The following is a 15,412-nucleotide window of genomic DNA, read 5'->3' on the forward strand; positions in this document are numbered from 1 at the left end:
GAACTCTTGCAAGGTCCTTTTGGTGACAGAAAAGCATCTGTTCTGCATTGTCCTTTATCATAAATGGCAGTTGTGCAAAGCATGTTAGAAATATTCCTGTGCCTCAGTGTTTCTGTGCTTTTGGAGCCTAAAAAACCCACCCAAATTCTAATTTTGCTCTCAAATTGACAGGCTGAGGAGAGACACGGCAATATCGAGGAGCGGCTGAGACAGATGGAGGCACAGCTTGAAGAGAAGAATCAAGAACTGCAAAGGGTACTGCACATCATTTTGACAAAGATAAAGAGCTGAAAGCAAGGACCTAATCCTCTTTGTTTCTCAGCTTTAAAATAAAACTAGAGTTTAGGCTGGCTGCTAGTGAGTCACTGTACTGTGGCTAACCTTAAATCTCAAGGAGAATGTGCTGAAAGTCTCCAATAAAAGTTTGAAGAAACTTACTGAATTAAATGACTATGGAAAAATTGGTTCCTGGGTTACAGATAATGGAATCCATTCTCAATTGTGCCTTTAAATTTTTTGTTAATGTAGGCTTGGATTTTTGAACTTCTGATCTTGGATCACTTATTAAAGACTGAAGTATCCCTTAGATTCCCTTTACAGAGCCCTGGAGCCACATGCAGTGTTCCTCTATGGAAAAATATTGTTGTTAAAAAAATGCATTTGGATTAAAGAAAGCTTGCTGCCTTCATAACTTGGAAATTGTTAGAGATATTGCAAATCTGAAGTGTCTTCAGCAGCTTCTTTGTATCTCAGGCTAGACAGAGAGAGAAGATGAATGAAGAGCATAATAAACGTTTGTCAGAAACTGTTGATAAGCTCCTGTCTGAATCCAATGAAAGGCTCCAGCTTCATCTCAAGGAGAGGATGGCTGCCCTGGAAGACAAGGTAACAAGTCACAATCCGGTAATGAATGTGTAATTCTGTCATGATTTGTGCCTTTTGCAACATGTCTGAAACTTCAACAAATAACCACAAAACCCTTATTAATAAGTAGGTGCTGTTAAGGCTCTTTTTCATTGTGGATTTTGAAAATGTGCTCTTAAAAATAATTTTTGAGCTTGTCCCTGGGCACTGCACTGTGGTGTTGAGAAGGCAGCTTTTAAGAAGCTTTATCCTTTTTCATTTGACTGGTGCAGATTGCATAAATAGGCTCATCCAGTGTAATACAGGAAGCCTAAAGCACTGGAACTTTGACCTTTCCAGTTCAGTTTCCTTTGTTTCCCACTGCTTTTGGCTGCACCACTTCCCCTGAGTCATTGTGGGATTCCTGCAATTTGCTTTTCTTCTCAGGTAGCTCATTTTGGGACTCATTATATGCATGTAAATGGGCTTTTCCTGGACTGTCAGTGCACATCTTGGAGCTTTCCCCTGCACTTAGTTCATCTCTTCTGACACACTTTTCACTCCTTCTCTTCCCTTCTGCTTTTGGATCTAGATCCTTGTGGATTATTCTTCCAGGCACAGCTTGAAGTTAGATCCCTTATACTTCATCCAGCAAAGCAATGTCTTCTAAAGTGGCACTTTGCTTGATGCTGACTTTGAGTTGCTTGGTCTTGGATTAAAATATATTTGGTTTCTTCTGCTAGAGGGTGAAATGACCATCTGGGGAAATGTTTCAGGAAAATCTGAGTGTCTTTGGTTTTAAAGTCATGGCAATAAAATGCTTTGGAACACAAATGGTGTTTCCAGATTTGTACTGAATGTTTGCTTCCTCTTGCATTCATGCATAATGCTTGAATAATAGGTGATGTCTCAGGGTTGACCCTGACTCCCTCTTATCTTCCAAACCATAACTACATTTGCAAATAATGAGGAAAATCTACTTGTCCTTTACTGTAGTTAACAGCTTCTAGAAAAGTGTTCTTGTTGAGGCTTCCAGCTCATTCTTTTATGCTAAGTTGGGAAGAAACATTCAAGTAACATTAAGACTTTGTTCTGATCATGTGCTCTTTCTTGAATTACTTTGAATTATTGCATAATTATTCCCTTTTTTTACAAGTTAGACTGTGAAATGGAGCTTTAAAAGGCTGCTATTACTATTAAAGATTTATGGAACCAGTACTATTACTAAATCCATTATTTAGTGGGCTGTACACCTGGAAGGATAAACCTTCAACTATAATCAAAGTGAAATGATGGAAGCAATCAAGCATGTGTAATTTAAGATGCATTTGTGTAGTGTTGACTGCATTTTTTTGATAGTCATCATGGTTATGGTTTAAAAGTGTAAAGCTTATGAGTGACTTAATTTGTGATGCCTTTAATTTCAGAATTCACTTCTTCGAGAAATTGAAAATGCAAAAAAACAAATAGAAGAACTTCAGCATGAAAAGGTAGACTGCATTTCTGAAATATTATTTTGGAACTTATTTGGAACTTATATTTTTATTATTTTGGATCCTGCTACATAGCAGGATCAGATTTTAATTCCTCATAAAACTTAACATTTCCTGCTCTGTTTAAGAGAAAGGAGTTGTTATTGCTTATTTTATGGCATTGTGTGCCACAGTTTTAGGGGGATTTTATAGATAATACATAACCTTTTAGTCCAGGACTTAACACACTTTTGAATATATGAAGTGCCTGGATATGTTGGCAATTGGCCAAAGTTTGGAGATGGTGTAGAATTTTTGTACTGTTGTACATATGACCTTGAACAGCAAAACCAAATGAGAAATACTTTTAATGTGGGGTATTTTTCCATAAGGTTTTCTCAAAGCATTGAATATCATGAAATGCTTGTGCAACTGCTAACGTTACATTTATTTTTAAAGTTTTAAGAACTGGGGAGCAGAGGGAGAAATACTTATTAGACTTGGCTGCTCCTTAGCAATAGCAGCTTATATTCTGCTTGTCCTGGAAATGACAAGGTCCCTCCTTACAGATGTTCATTATCAGCCACTTTTAATTTTATTTAGGCTTTTGTTGTTTTCACATTCATTGTATTTCTCTGCTGTTAAATTCTGAGTTTCTAGAGCATGTAAAAATGTCCAAGTTAAAAGTGAATGCTTTTAGATCCTTTAGTGCAGAAAGCTTGAACAAATCTTGTTTCTTATCATCACTTAATTATAATTAACTTTGTAGCCTGTGAACTCATAGCTGTTTTTAAAATCTATATTGTCATTACTAGAGTCAGGGTAGAGAGGCAGCAGAATTATTCTGGGATGCCCTTTTGTGACAGTGCTGTATTGCGTGTAGCAAAAGCAATGTTTAAATAGATAAAGGCTATATCTTAAAATCTGTTATTTCCAACTTTCAGAGAAATGAGATAAAAACCCTAAATGCGAGCTTATAAATTTGTATTTGACACTAATTTTTTTTTAAAAGCATATGATATGTTTTTTCTATTTATTTTTCCAGGATCAACTCGTATTAAATGTTGATGCATTAAGGGCTGAAAATGACCAAGTGAGGCTCAGAGCCACATCACTTCATCATAGGTACCTGCAGTAGTTTGGTTTTTCCTATTTTCTTTAAGGTCATTATGCTAAATACAATCTTGTATATTATAAATGAAAATGTTTCAGTCACAGCTATAAATTCAGTTTTATAAAGCATATAAAACAATTTTTATACTGCTTAAAAACAAATGGCAGTGGTGGGACAAGAGAAATCCTTTGGGCGACTTTTTTTGTTTCTTTCTCCCTTTGTAAAGATGAAATGTTTGTTTTGTGTTGCAGCAGAGCAGATTTCAGATTCCCTGTGCCATCCTCCTCTGTGGGGGACAGTCACACAGACTCCTACAGCTCCTCCTCCGTGCTGAGGCGGCCCCAGAAGGGGCGTCTGGCTGCTCTCAGGGACGAGCCTTCCAAGGTAAGGAGGGAAAATACAGATAACAAAACAGATTTGTTCAGTGCATGAGGCTAATCAGGTGCAAGGAGGTTTTAAAACTGGGAGAACCTGGCAAAAAACTCCTGAGTTTTATAGATCCTGTTTTACCAACTCATGAACAGCTGCTGGACCTTTTAGTTGTTAGCAAATAGTTGCAAGATTATGGTTTGGAGCTCCTATTTTTTTTTAAGTTTTGTTTTTGTTTTTTAATTTTGATAAGCCTATAAAGCACAATTTGAAGCAGTCCTACTTTTGTGTCTGTCCACTCTAATCTAACACGTTACTGTTCTGCAAGCAGTTTCCATTTCCTTTCAGGATGCATGAGTGCCCATTATATAAAACTGATTCCACAGTTCCCCTGGAATTGATAGCAAAATTCTGCTGTAATTAAATGTGTGTTCTGCATCTTGCAGTTAAATGAAGTTTAAAGCTTCCTACATTATAGCTTTTGTTTTTTTACATTTCTCTAAACATTGCTGTCTTGATGGATGCATTCAGCATGTAAGTGGACTTACATAAATTACTTGAAACATCTTGATAAGTAGTAGAGATGTCACTTTTTTCCATTTGAGCTTGGATTTATTTCTTTAATGGATTCTTGTAGGTTCAGACCCTGAATGAGCAGGACTGGGAGCGGGCCCAGCAAGCCAGTGTGTTGGCAAACGTGGCACAAGCATTTGAGAGTGATGTGGATGTGTCTGACATGGAGGATGACAGGGAGACCATTTTCAGCTCAGTCGATCTGCTGTCACCAAGTGGTCAGGCTGATGCTCAGACTTTGGCCATAATGCTGCAGGAACAGTTAGATGCAATCAACAAAGAGATCAGGTATGGCCTGTCTGCTGTGGAGCTTTTGATAAAAATATGCTAAAAAATGGTAATTTCCCCACATTTTTCTGCTAAGTGCCGCTTCTGTTTGCGTGGCCTTTGTGGCGTTTTCTGGAGTCCCCTGACAAGGGGAGGAATGATGAATTTGACTCCATGTTCTTAGAAGACTAATTATTTTATTATGTGAACACTATAGGATGTGAACACTCCATTAAACTATACTCAAGAATAGAGAAAAGATACAGACAGAAGGCTACAAAGAATGATAATGAGAACTCGTGACTCCTTCCAGAGTCCCGACACAGCCTTTACCGCATGATTGGTCATGAAGTTAAAACAATTCACATGAAACCAATCAAACAACCACCTGTTGGACAAAAAAAAAGTCTCCAAACCACATTCCAAAACAGCAAAACACAGGAGAAGCAAATGAGATAATGTCATTTCATTTTTCTCTGAGGCGTCTCAGCTTCCCAGGAGGAGAAATCCTGGTGAAGGGATTTTTCAGAAACTACGACGGTGACAGTAGTCCCTGTTGGAATGTCACGTCCCTGTGAGGCTCTTTTTCCCCCAGGCTGATCCAGGAGGAGAAGGAGAACACGGAGCAGCGTGCGGAGGAGATCGAGAGCCGCGTGGGCAGCGGCAGCCTGGAGGCGCACGGCCGGTTCCGCTCGCTGGGCTCGGTGGCCCCCGCGCTCGGCGGGGCCCTGGCCGGCTCCTCCCCGCCCGGCAGCGGCCGCTCCACGCCGCGGCGCGTCCCGCACAGCCCCGCCAGGGAGGTGGACAGGCTGGGCATCATGACACTGGTGGGTACCACGGCCTGCAGGCTCCTCCTCGGAGCGCTCCTGTTCCCTAGGACATGGGCTGTTCTTTCCTCTCCTGCTTACTCAGCTGTATTTTTCCTTTCTCTAGGTTTTTCTACTGCTTCCTTTCAACTTCTATAAAAAGTGTAAGATACATAATGATTAGGAAAAACGTTCAGAGCTCGAGTCTATAATTTGGTCAACATCTCGTGCCTAAGTATTTATTCCTTCTGTTGTTATGGTCTTTCTTCAGACACCTCTTTCTAGAAGAAATAATGTTTTCTTTTCAACCACTTTCTCCATCTGCTTTAAACTTTATTTTTAGCAGTCCAGTATTCCAGTAAACACTCAGCTAAAAAGTGATTTGCATATTAATCTGGAAGACTGGGATGGTATCACTGCTGTTTGAATATTAATGAGTGCTAGTGTCCTGCTTTAAGCTATTAAAGCCTGATAGGTAAAAGAAATACCTGTTAGACCTTGTGGTTGATAAAGTAGTTTAGTCTTAGGAGTTCAGAGAGTAGAGAAAGATGTTTTCCTTCTTTTGACATTCCTATGACTGCTGAGAAAGATTAATCCTTCTAGGAGCTGCCTTGTGCATGTAAACACATCTGTACAATTAAGATACAGATCTCCCCCTTTCTTGTTTTACATAGATGTTAAATAAAACGAACAGTTAAAACCAAGTATTTCAGCTAAGTAGTTTTGCTGGCTTTTTAAAATTAATGTGCACATACACCAAAAAGTATTTTTTCATAAAAGGGAATAATTTTGTCTTCTTTGCATTAAAATAAAAATAACTGTACTAGCTCTAGCCATATGTCTAGGGGTAAGCAGTCTTCTAAAAGAAAAGCTATCAAAATTCAAATTGTGGAGTGTTTTATCTTCTAACATTTCACAATTATAAGTTAAGCTAAATAACTTCTCATGCAGAAAACCATATACAAATTTAAGTAGCTCTTTTCCCCAAAACTAGATCAGGAGAATTGTCTGGTCTGAAATCCAATGCAATTGAAAAAGTGAACTGTAATTAAGTTCCCTTTAGATCCTAATTGTTCATTGAAGTCACTTGATCTGGTGTTTATGCTGTATTTGAGTTTTGTACCTGGCAACTGATTTGTGAAAGCTTGAAATCAAGAATTAGAGAACAAGAGCTTTCTGGAAACTTCAGCAAGAACTATCATGGATTATTAGACTGAGTTCTGCTGTGTCTTCTAATGTTTTAATAGAGAGTTGCATTGGGTTTTGATCATGTAGGCAAATTAGCTTAATGCCAGTGGTTATGCAGCTCAGTCAGTTGAAAGCCCCTCATGATTAAAAAGCATCAACATGATAAATGGTGAAGCCTACAGCTCTCTTGAGCAGTCCTTGTGGGCAGTTCATTCCATGTGGTGAACATTTTCATTTTTATGCTCATCAAATTTAATGGATGAAAGATCCAGTAATGGTAAAATGAGTCTGCAGTGCTTTGTCAAGAACTTGAGGAGGAACTAGATCATCTTTAAAGGTCCCTTCTATGACTCAGTGAACTTATGATTTAGTAATGTAGTACTCTACAGTCAGATTGAACAAAACTTTCCATATTAATGCTGCAAAATTTACATGTATTCTAAATCAAAAACAATTAAAAGTTATCCTTTGTGGGAGGGGAACAACATCCCTCCCCCCTGTCCCACTTCAAAGGGCACCAACTTTATTTTTGGTTGCAGGCTTTTTAAATAATGAGAGCTATTAAACAAATTATCTAAATTTAACTTTTGTCAGCATCAGTCTGAATAAGCTGTTTGTGTAACTCTTGCTCTGTGCACTGGCGGAGGTGGGCACTCCCTGGGGACTGAGGTTCAGAGGATGGAGGATAAAATAAAAGTGGTGGTGAATTCCTGCTCAAACATTCCAACACTGGAAAGCTGTAAAAAGAACAGAATCCTGTTACTGTATAGAAATTGGCTATTGTTGGCACTCTTTGACATTATTAAAGTCTTGGCTGCTTTTTGTGCAGTGTAGGAAACAGCTGCAGGAATCCCAGGATTATGTGGAGGGATGAGTACAGATGATTTATTAAGGCTCCTGTGGCTCACCTGGAGGTTGAAAGCAGATCTCACCTTTTCAAAGCAACACCTTGCACCGCCACACACTTTATTGGGGTTTTTTTGCTGCACATATTTTGTGCTAACACACTCAAACATCTCTGGTACTTTGGTAGATAACCAACTCCAAGTGTTTATTTTTTGCTTCCTTTTCCTCACTTCAGGGATACGTTTAAGTAATCTGTGATTTAAGGAGTACTTCATACCCAGTATCTCTCTGTGCCATTGTTGTAATTGTTGTTTATATTCTCCCCAAGGTGTTTTGTCTGTACTAGTTGTCTTAGTCTGTGCTACAGTTTACAATAAATACAGCTTTTCCAAATTTCTTTTCTTTGCATGCATCTGTCAGCCTAGTGATTTAAGGAAACACCGTAGAAAGGTAAAAATCTTTAGTTTATTTCATGGTGTGCCCCTTCATCTCCCTCCCTGTCCCCAAACTCATTAGTGGATAACAGGAACATAAAGCATTGGCAGGGTAGCTCTGTAACAAAACAAGATTATGGTTTATCATTTTAGCCTAAGTGTGGATTTGTTTTGTGGGGTTTTGTGTTTGTTTGCCTGTTTTTGCTGGTGTGGACGACTGCTGTGCTGCTTTCTGTTTGCAACCACTGCTTTGTAGTCTTCATGCATCAGTGCTGAATTTTGAAAGCTGTCAGTGCACACACAAATACGTTATTCTTCTGTTCCTCAAACTTTTGTAGCCACAGGTATGTAGAAACTGACTTCACAGAGTCGATGATCATGCTAATTCTTTCCACAGGTCTCTTTAGTTTTTCTGTCTTTGCACTTGCTTGAACTGGTGACAGGTATATTCATTTTATGGTGCTGAAGGCATTACTTTAGTTCTTAGCCCTATAAATGAATAAAAGATAAGTGCTACTATCTCATTTCAGTAGCTAAGACTGAATTTAGGCATTTGTCACTGAAGGTAACAAGAAATTCAGAAAGAAATCAAGCAAAAAATAGGCAACTCCAGAATGGTAAGGGCAAAAGTGATCCTTTAACACTAAAATAAGATTCTTCCTTCCACTGTTTTGTGTAGTTGATATTGCCTTCATGTTTTGGCATTGCTCCTGAAGTTTTTCTTCCTTTCCCATCAGTCTCCAGCTTCCAGAGAAGAGGTACGAGATGACAAAACCACCATAAAATGTGAGACATCGCCCCCTTCCTCACCTCGCTCCTTGCGCCTGGACAGAGTCCAGAAAGGAGCTCTGCACACAGTGAGCCACGAAGATATCAGGGACATCAGGAAGTAAGTGAGCTGGGAATCACTCACACCCACCAGGAATTCAGTGTTCCAGCATCAGGATAAAACCCCAAACTGCAGAGCTGTTCAGCCTGTAGGATTTTAGTCCGAGTGTTAAAGTGTTTCTCCAAAGTCAGGAGTGTGAACACATAAATGGGTGATGGTTACATAAACATTAGGAATGTAGATTTTGCTAATGTTTAGAAATGGCTTCATGGGAATGCTTTTAGTACTCAAAGTCTGCATTAAGTTATCTTCATGCTTGGGATATGAAAAAGGTAGCTCTTAACTCTTTAAGTTTTTATTTAGCTATAAATTGAGAAATAACTTGCAAAATTGCCATCACTTTGATTGACAGATACCCTTTTCAAAGTACCTAAGGATCTGAGATGGAGTCTACTCAAGTATTCTGAACTTTGTCTGCCCCTTTCAGTCAGCAACTTGTGCTATCAACATTTCTTTTCATAATTCATAAAATTAAATGAAATTAAATGTCATTAGTGAGTTACTGAACTTCGATTAACTTGCACAGAACCCTGAGCTTATCTCTGGTGAATCTGTTGTCCATGGGCTCCTTTATGACTCTTTTTTTTTGGTACAGTTCAACAGGTTCACAAGACGGCCAAACAAGTAATCCTAGTAGCAGTAACAGCAGCCAAGATTCCCTTCACAAAGCCCCCAAAAAGAAGGGGATCAAATCCTCCATTGGCCGCCTCTTTGGCAAGAAGGAAAAGGGACGACCTGGACAGGGAAGCAAGGAAGCTCTAGGACAAGGTTGGTTTGTTTTTTCTTACACAGTGAGAGACATGGCCATGGGGCTTGGGTTTTACACATTCCTGATCAGTAATATTACAAAGGATTAAATTGAATTTGGGGTTTTTTTGTAGGTGGCCTGGGAGAAGCAGATGGTTCCTCTCAGGATGCATTAGGCCTCAGCAAACTTGGAGGTCAGGCAGAGAAAAACAGGAAAATGCAGAAAAAGTAAGTTGTCAAATATTTTTAATCCTGTGTTATTCATGTGTTGCTTTGTTTAAAAATGCTGTGGTTTTATTTTTTAGTTTGGTTTTGGGGTATTTTTGCCTTATATGGTGCTATTGCTAATAAGCCTCTGTAGATTTTTTTTTAAACTATTTTTCCAGAACATTAATAGCAGCATAGGTCATGGTAAATTTGAAAGGAATTTAAGCTGAAAACTTACAATTGGACTGCTGTAATAAAGAAATTAGGAGATAGAAGTGGACTCTTACCAAATTCCCCTAAATTTATTATATTTCATACCTGCTTTGGGAGGTATTAAATGTAATAAATTATAAATACCTTTAATTCAAATGGGAGATTTCCCAAAGTTGTCCTTGGCTGTTCTTTGCTCCAGACTGTGGAGGAATTGACAGAAGGGAAGCACGAGATGCTGTGTGCAGACATCCCTCCCTGTGTATGAATTTGCTGGATCCTTTCTCTGTCCCTTTGTGTTGCAGCTGCTGGCAGCTTCTCTCTTCACTAATTTTTTCACTTCTTTTTACAATTGTCTGTTGAAATCTTTTTCTTTGCACCATATTGCCCTGGTTTCTTCAATCTTTTAAAATAAATTGTGACTTTTTCTCTTTTTATGGCACCTTGTATGCAGTTACCCTTTCCTAGTCCTGAGAAATTTTTCACTCTGTCCCAGAAAATCTTTAGATTACTGCTCACCTTTGGAGTGTCTGTTTGCATGCTTTGTTGTTTCCAGACTTGGAACAGATGAAGCAAAGACTAATCATAGGTGAAAAAGAGATATTGCTACTGGTAAAAACCCTGACTTGATGCTTATATAAATATGAGTGTTTCCTGTATTCCCATATAAGTAGGATCAGGCATTCCTTGCATGTTTTCCTGCAGTGCTGAGCCATATACCTTAAACTTCTGCTGCTTCTGTTCTGTTCAGCTGTCAAAAAACTGGTGAAGGTCAGACTTTCCTTGCATTCTGAAGACAGACAGTAAATGTTGAAAAGAAAGGGTGCTAATTTTTCCTTTGAGAGGGATTTCTTGCAGTACCTAAGTTCTATTAACTAATAAGAATAATGCCTGGCGGCTGCTAATGAAAACCAGCAGCATGTTGGTTTGAAAAGTCAGAATGGAATGTGGGTTTGTTTGGATAACAGAAGGCTCAGCTGTTTTTCTTCAGACTGCTGCTCTGAAGGCAATCATATATTATTATGATCTGGTATTTTCCCTTTTCTACGGTGCTTTAAAGTCATACCACATCTTGGTTGAATAAATAGTTTTAGTCTGGTCATATCTAAGGAGTGGTAAGGTCTGTTCTTTGAGCAATATAGGTATTTCTCAATACCAGCCACAAGTTTCATTCTCAAGTGAAACAATCCATACTGTCTTGCTTTAAGAAATGCAAGAAGTGCAGTTGCAGATAAATCATGGCTTTTCTTGTAAACATTCTGCTTTTCAAAAATGTGCTGGTATTACTTAAAGTATAATTTATGGCTGCATGTTGCAGATTGCTTAAACGGCAGCTGTCTCTATTAAACAAATGAAAACTTTTAGTTTGGAATTGCCTTCCTTAGCTCTTCCAAAGCCCCTCTCTATCTCTTCCACAGCCACTTTAGGTACTGAAGGGAGCTTTAGGGTCTCCCTGGAACCTTCTGTTTTCTACCACTCAATGAAATTAAAACAATCTAGATCTATCATGTGAAAATCCCAAGTAAGATGCTGTCATGCCATTGTTCAGAATCCTGAGGGGTGTTCTGAAAATGGGAAGCAATATTATCACAAGGGGTCAAAGATCCCTTGCTGCCTTCTTGAGATGCTCCTTATCAAAAAGAAAAAGCGGTAGAGCTGCTCTGAATTGCTTTTCACTCTGATATTGGAGGAGGGTGGGTTAAAACAAATTCTGACTGGCTGTTTGCTTATAAAACCTTGTATTCAGCAAAAAGAATTCCAGCTACCTGAATGCTTGGAACAACGAGAGCTCATTCTATTTATAACTGTCTCTAATCCCTATTTGCTCATTTATCTTTCTGATTTCTGCTTGCTTGTGCACAAACAGGCTGAGGGCAGTGTTCAGTCTCTGCTAACAAAAATGTATTTATAGTTACAGAATTAAATTAGAGTACACATTATTTGTCTGGTTTTGTATGCCTTTGAGTTCAGTTTAATCCTAGTTTTATATTTGTCTTTCATTATTTTATTTTCCTTTTGTTTACCATTTGATGTGGTAGTGCAAAATCAGGGTAAGTTTGTATTTGTTTTTATTAGGATTGTTGTGCAAGTATGATAAAACTAGTTTGGATTTTTTAGCCATATATTAAAACCTCTATCCTTTCTTCAAAAAAGTCTGATCATAAGAGGAAATACTAGATTCAAAAGAATATATTATGAAAATGTGTTGCTGAAATAAATCCAGTGTCACCTAGTTTGGTGTCTTGTCTAAATTTGCATGGTGTGAGCTTTTATAGTGCAAATATTAAACCCTCTTAGATTAGTTTTGTAATCTGGGATTTGAAAGTTGCTTAGCAATAGTAAGTATTTGTGTCTCCAAGGTAGATGTATTTCTGTAAAAGTGTTGTTTGGTGTTTACTAAACCTAAGTGATTCATAGTGCTGTGTTCATCTCCTGTGTGAGCTGTGGTAGTGACAGTGTTTGCCACAACTGTGTTTGTGCTTTTCTGGCTACAGCACCACCAACTTAGTACTGTATTCACCAAAAAGGAAGGCAACCCTAAATTTAAGAGAACTCTCACACACAAAACACTTACTACATCCCCAAACTCAGTCTAGAACAAGGATATTAACTTTCCCCTGATGCTCTGCCTATTTCCATCTCATGTTTTACAACTGTTGCTTCTCAGTTTTTACAGCCTGAAGCTCTGTCACTTCCATCACTATCACTCCCTTCCCCACACTGCAGTGTTTACTGTTTCTGAACTTCTTCCAAATCAATCCTCTTCAGTTCTGTCCAAGAAATCTGGGATGCAGCATTCCCCTCTGGCTATGAGCTCTCCATGTATCCATTCCCATGCTGTCCTAATCCAGTGGCCAAGTGATCCAGGCTGCTTTATTTTCCTTGTGGGTGAGCGTGTGCTCTCCTGCCAGGAGCCCTTCTGAGCACAGATACTTCACACGGTCTCTGGAGGGTCCTGTGCACTCTTTGCTGCACCAGGCACCACCTGCAGCTTTGTCATCATTTCTCACTCCCTGTGACCACAACTTTTGTCCTCCCCAGCTGCTGTGAGATACCTCTGGAATGTGTCTAACAGCGAGCCTTCCCCCCTTGCAGCAGCATGTTTGGGCTCCTCTTCCAAGGGAAGCTCAGCCAGGTTTTTTATTAAGTCTCCAGATGTCTCTCCCTTGGTTTTGTCACCCAGGAGTTATTTCAGTAGCCAGCTACTCTTTTGGCACTCTTTTATCCTTCACAGGGCCAGGTTTGTACCAGCTGTTAACACTGCTGACACCACTGCAGTATTTTTTTCCTCACAAAGATTCTGGATTTGGCACCCATTTCCTAACTGATAGAAATAATGGTTGGACTGTGAGTCTCAGTTGTGATCTCTCAGGGATCTGATCACATTTTACTGGAATGCAATGAGTGTCTTGGTGGATTTTGAAGGGAATAGTGGAAAAAGAGAACTCCTCTGCTATAGGAAGAAAACATCAATGCATCATTTGCAGATGAAACAGCAGCTGCTTCTGAATTCTTCCTATGAGATGTTTTGTGCCTGGGCTGCATCTTGAGCTTTGGGGTTAAGGATTTCCTGTGCAAGCAAGTTTATCTCTCACTGCATATGAACTAATTCTGCAATTAATTTTCCGCTTCATGGTTGCTTTCCTCTTTGGATCCATTGAATAATTTCTGCATAAACTTATCTCATAAACATTTTTCTTTGTTTGTTTTTATTTTTATGTGTTTTCCTCCATCACACAATTACTTTCTTCCTACATTACACCATGAGTTTCAAGTTGGCATCACAACCTCTCCTTACGTTTTTGATGTATTCCTTGTATTCTACTCCAAAGGATTCACTGTTTCATGGTTACCATGAAGTATACCACGAGACTTATAGAACTACCAGAAATGACACTGATACTCTCTGAACTCCACACAATACAACCACTAAAAAGGAAGGCATAGACACTAATTTGGAAGCTAAAGTACTTGGAAGAAACTTTGTGTTCCTTTCTGGCAAATACAGTATTAAGCACATTATTCTTTTCTTACCAAGCAATGTTTCATATGATCTTATTATTTTATTTTTCTAATTTTTAAATCTTTAAACAACAAAGAGATGCAGAACGAAATGTGTTTAGGGCTAATTAATTGTGGAATGAATGTAATGTGTTCCACAGTAGCAGGGAAATAGCTGATCCTTTATTCCACATTCAGAAATATGTCTTTGTAAAAGCTTAGATATATTTGTACATTTCAGTCTTTTTTGGTTGGGAAATTCAGCTGCTGACTGCTGAACACTGTTCCACCTTAATGGATGGTCACAAAATGCTACCTGAATGATTATTTGTAACCAGTTGTCTAGCAGTGCCTTCCTTCCTCCCCCTTTCCCATTCCTGGAAAGCACATTTAATTAGCACAAATTACTGGGAGGTTCTTCCAGAGCAATAGGAATGTGTGCAGGTGAAAAAGTGCTATCTATTGATAAAGCAGTTGCTAGTATATTTATTGCTTCATTATTGCTTTTTAATATTTAGTTACCTACCAGTATAACATAAGGATCTCACATATGTCTAAAGGAGCTGAATGCTGCATTTCCATTTTGTAGGAGCAGCAAAACTACTCCTTGTCTGTCAGTAATCACTCTTTAAGGTGCCTTGTGTATTTTAATACTTATAACTTCTAAAACTGTTATTATCTTAGATCTATCCACTGAGACAGTTCAAAAGGCAAGGAGATTTTATTTGATTGAAATAGTGAGGAAATGGTAAATACATAATGTAAGGTCTTGACTCTGTAGTATTGCTGCATATCTTAATTCTACACTTGCAGGCATGAATAAAGAACAGTAAAATCAGTCTAATTAGGTGCAGTTGTTTTTTCAGATTTTCAAAGGAGAATGAGTGGAGATTTAACCATATATAACTGGCTTTCAAAGGCAGTGTAAAAATGATTTTTTAAGGCTTTCTCCATGTTTTCAGGCATATCCAAGCAGCATTGCATGCTTATACCTACAGCGCTAGTTTTTGTCCTTTGTTTTATTAAACATTTTTTGCAGCTATTTATAGGGACCTTGTGAGCTTCCATTGTCTCTGGGAGCTGAATTGTCAATATGAAATTTCAGGCGCTTCTGTTTCAGCACAACAAAGGAAATGGTGTCATCAGGGGAGATGAAAGCTGAGTTTCAGTACACAGCCTGTCAGGATAGAATTGCCAAACACAGCTCTGGTTGTGTGAAGCTGTGCCAGACGTTCTGACAGGCTGATGTTCACCAGTGGAATGGTCACTGTCCCAGTGTCCAGCCCTGACAGCATGATGGACAGGCATGTCTGATGTGCTCATGTGTGGCCACAGGTTTCAAATCTGCACATGCTGAGGAAAAATGACTGCTTTGGTTCAGCTTTGCTGGGCAGAAAACTGAGCAGCTGAGAATCTCATTGCCAAATAAGCCTGACATCTTCACT

At 38.8% G+C, this 15,412-nt stretch overlaps 1 protein-coding gene across 7 annotated transcripts in view; it reads left to right on the forward strand.

The window, feature by feature from the left end:
- The window catches only part of PPFIA1 (PPFI scaffold protein A1), a 53,902-nt gene that overhangs the window by 26,291 nt on the left and 12,199 nt on the right, over positions 1-15,412 (forward strand). For 3 of the 7 annotated variants that reach the window (XM_077179587.1, XM_077179583.1, XM_054635194.2), the window contains 11 exons: positions 172-255; positions 754-885; positions 2,271-2,333; positions 3,361-3,440; positions 3,681-3,813; positions 4,436-4,659; positions 5,234-5,465; positions 7,899-7,928; positions 8,650-8,801; positions 9,397-9,569; positions 9,683-9,776. In XM_077179587.1, coding sequence (XP_077035702.1) covers positions 172-255; positions 754-885; positions 2,271-2,333; positions 3,361-3,440; positions 3,681-3,813; positions 4,436-4,659; positions 5,234-5,465; positions 7,899-7,928; positions 8,650-8,801; positions 9,397-9,569; positions 9,683-9,776 — 1,397 coding nt within the window. The remainder of the gene's footprint in view (positions 1-171; positions 256-753; positions 886-2,270; positions 2,334-3,360; positions 3,441-3,680; positions 3,814-4,435; positions 4,660-5,233; positions 5,466-7,898; positions 7,929-8,649; positions 8,802-9,396; positions 9,570-9,682; positions 9,777-15,412) is intronic. The other 4 variants (XM_077179585.1, XM_077179589.1, XM_077179588.1 and 1 more) reach the window with 2 other exon arrangements.

The sequence above is a fragment of the Agelaius phoeniceus genome, chromosome 6 (genome assembly GCF_051311805.1).
Source record: "Agelaius phoeniceus isolate bAgePho1 chromosome 6, bAgePho1.hap1, whole genome shotgun sequence".
Lineage (NCBI taxonomy): Eukaryota > Metazoa > Chordata > Aves > Passeriformes > Icteridae > Agelaius > Agelaius phoeniceus.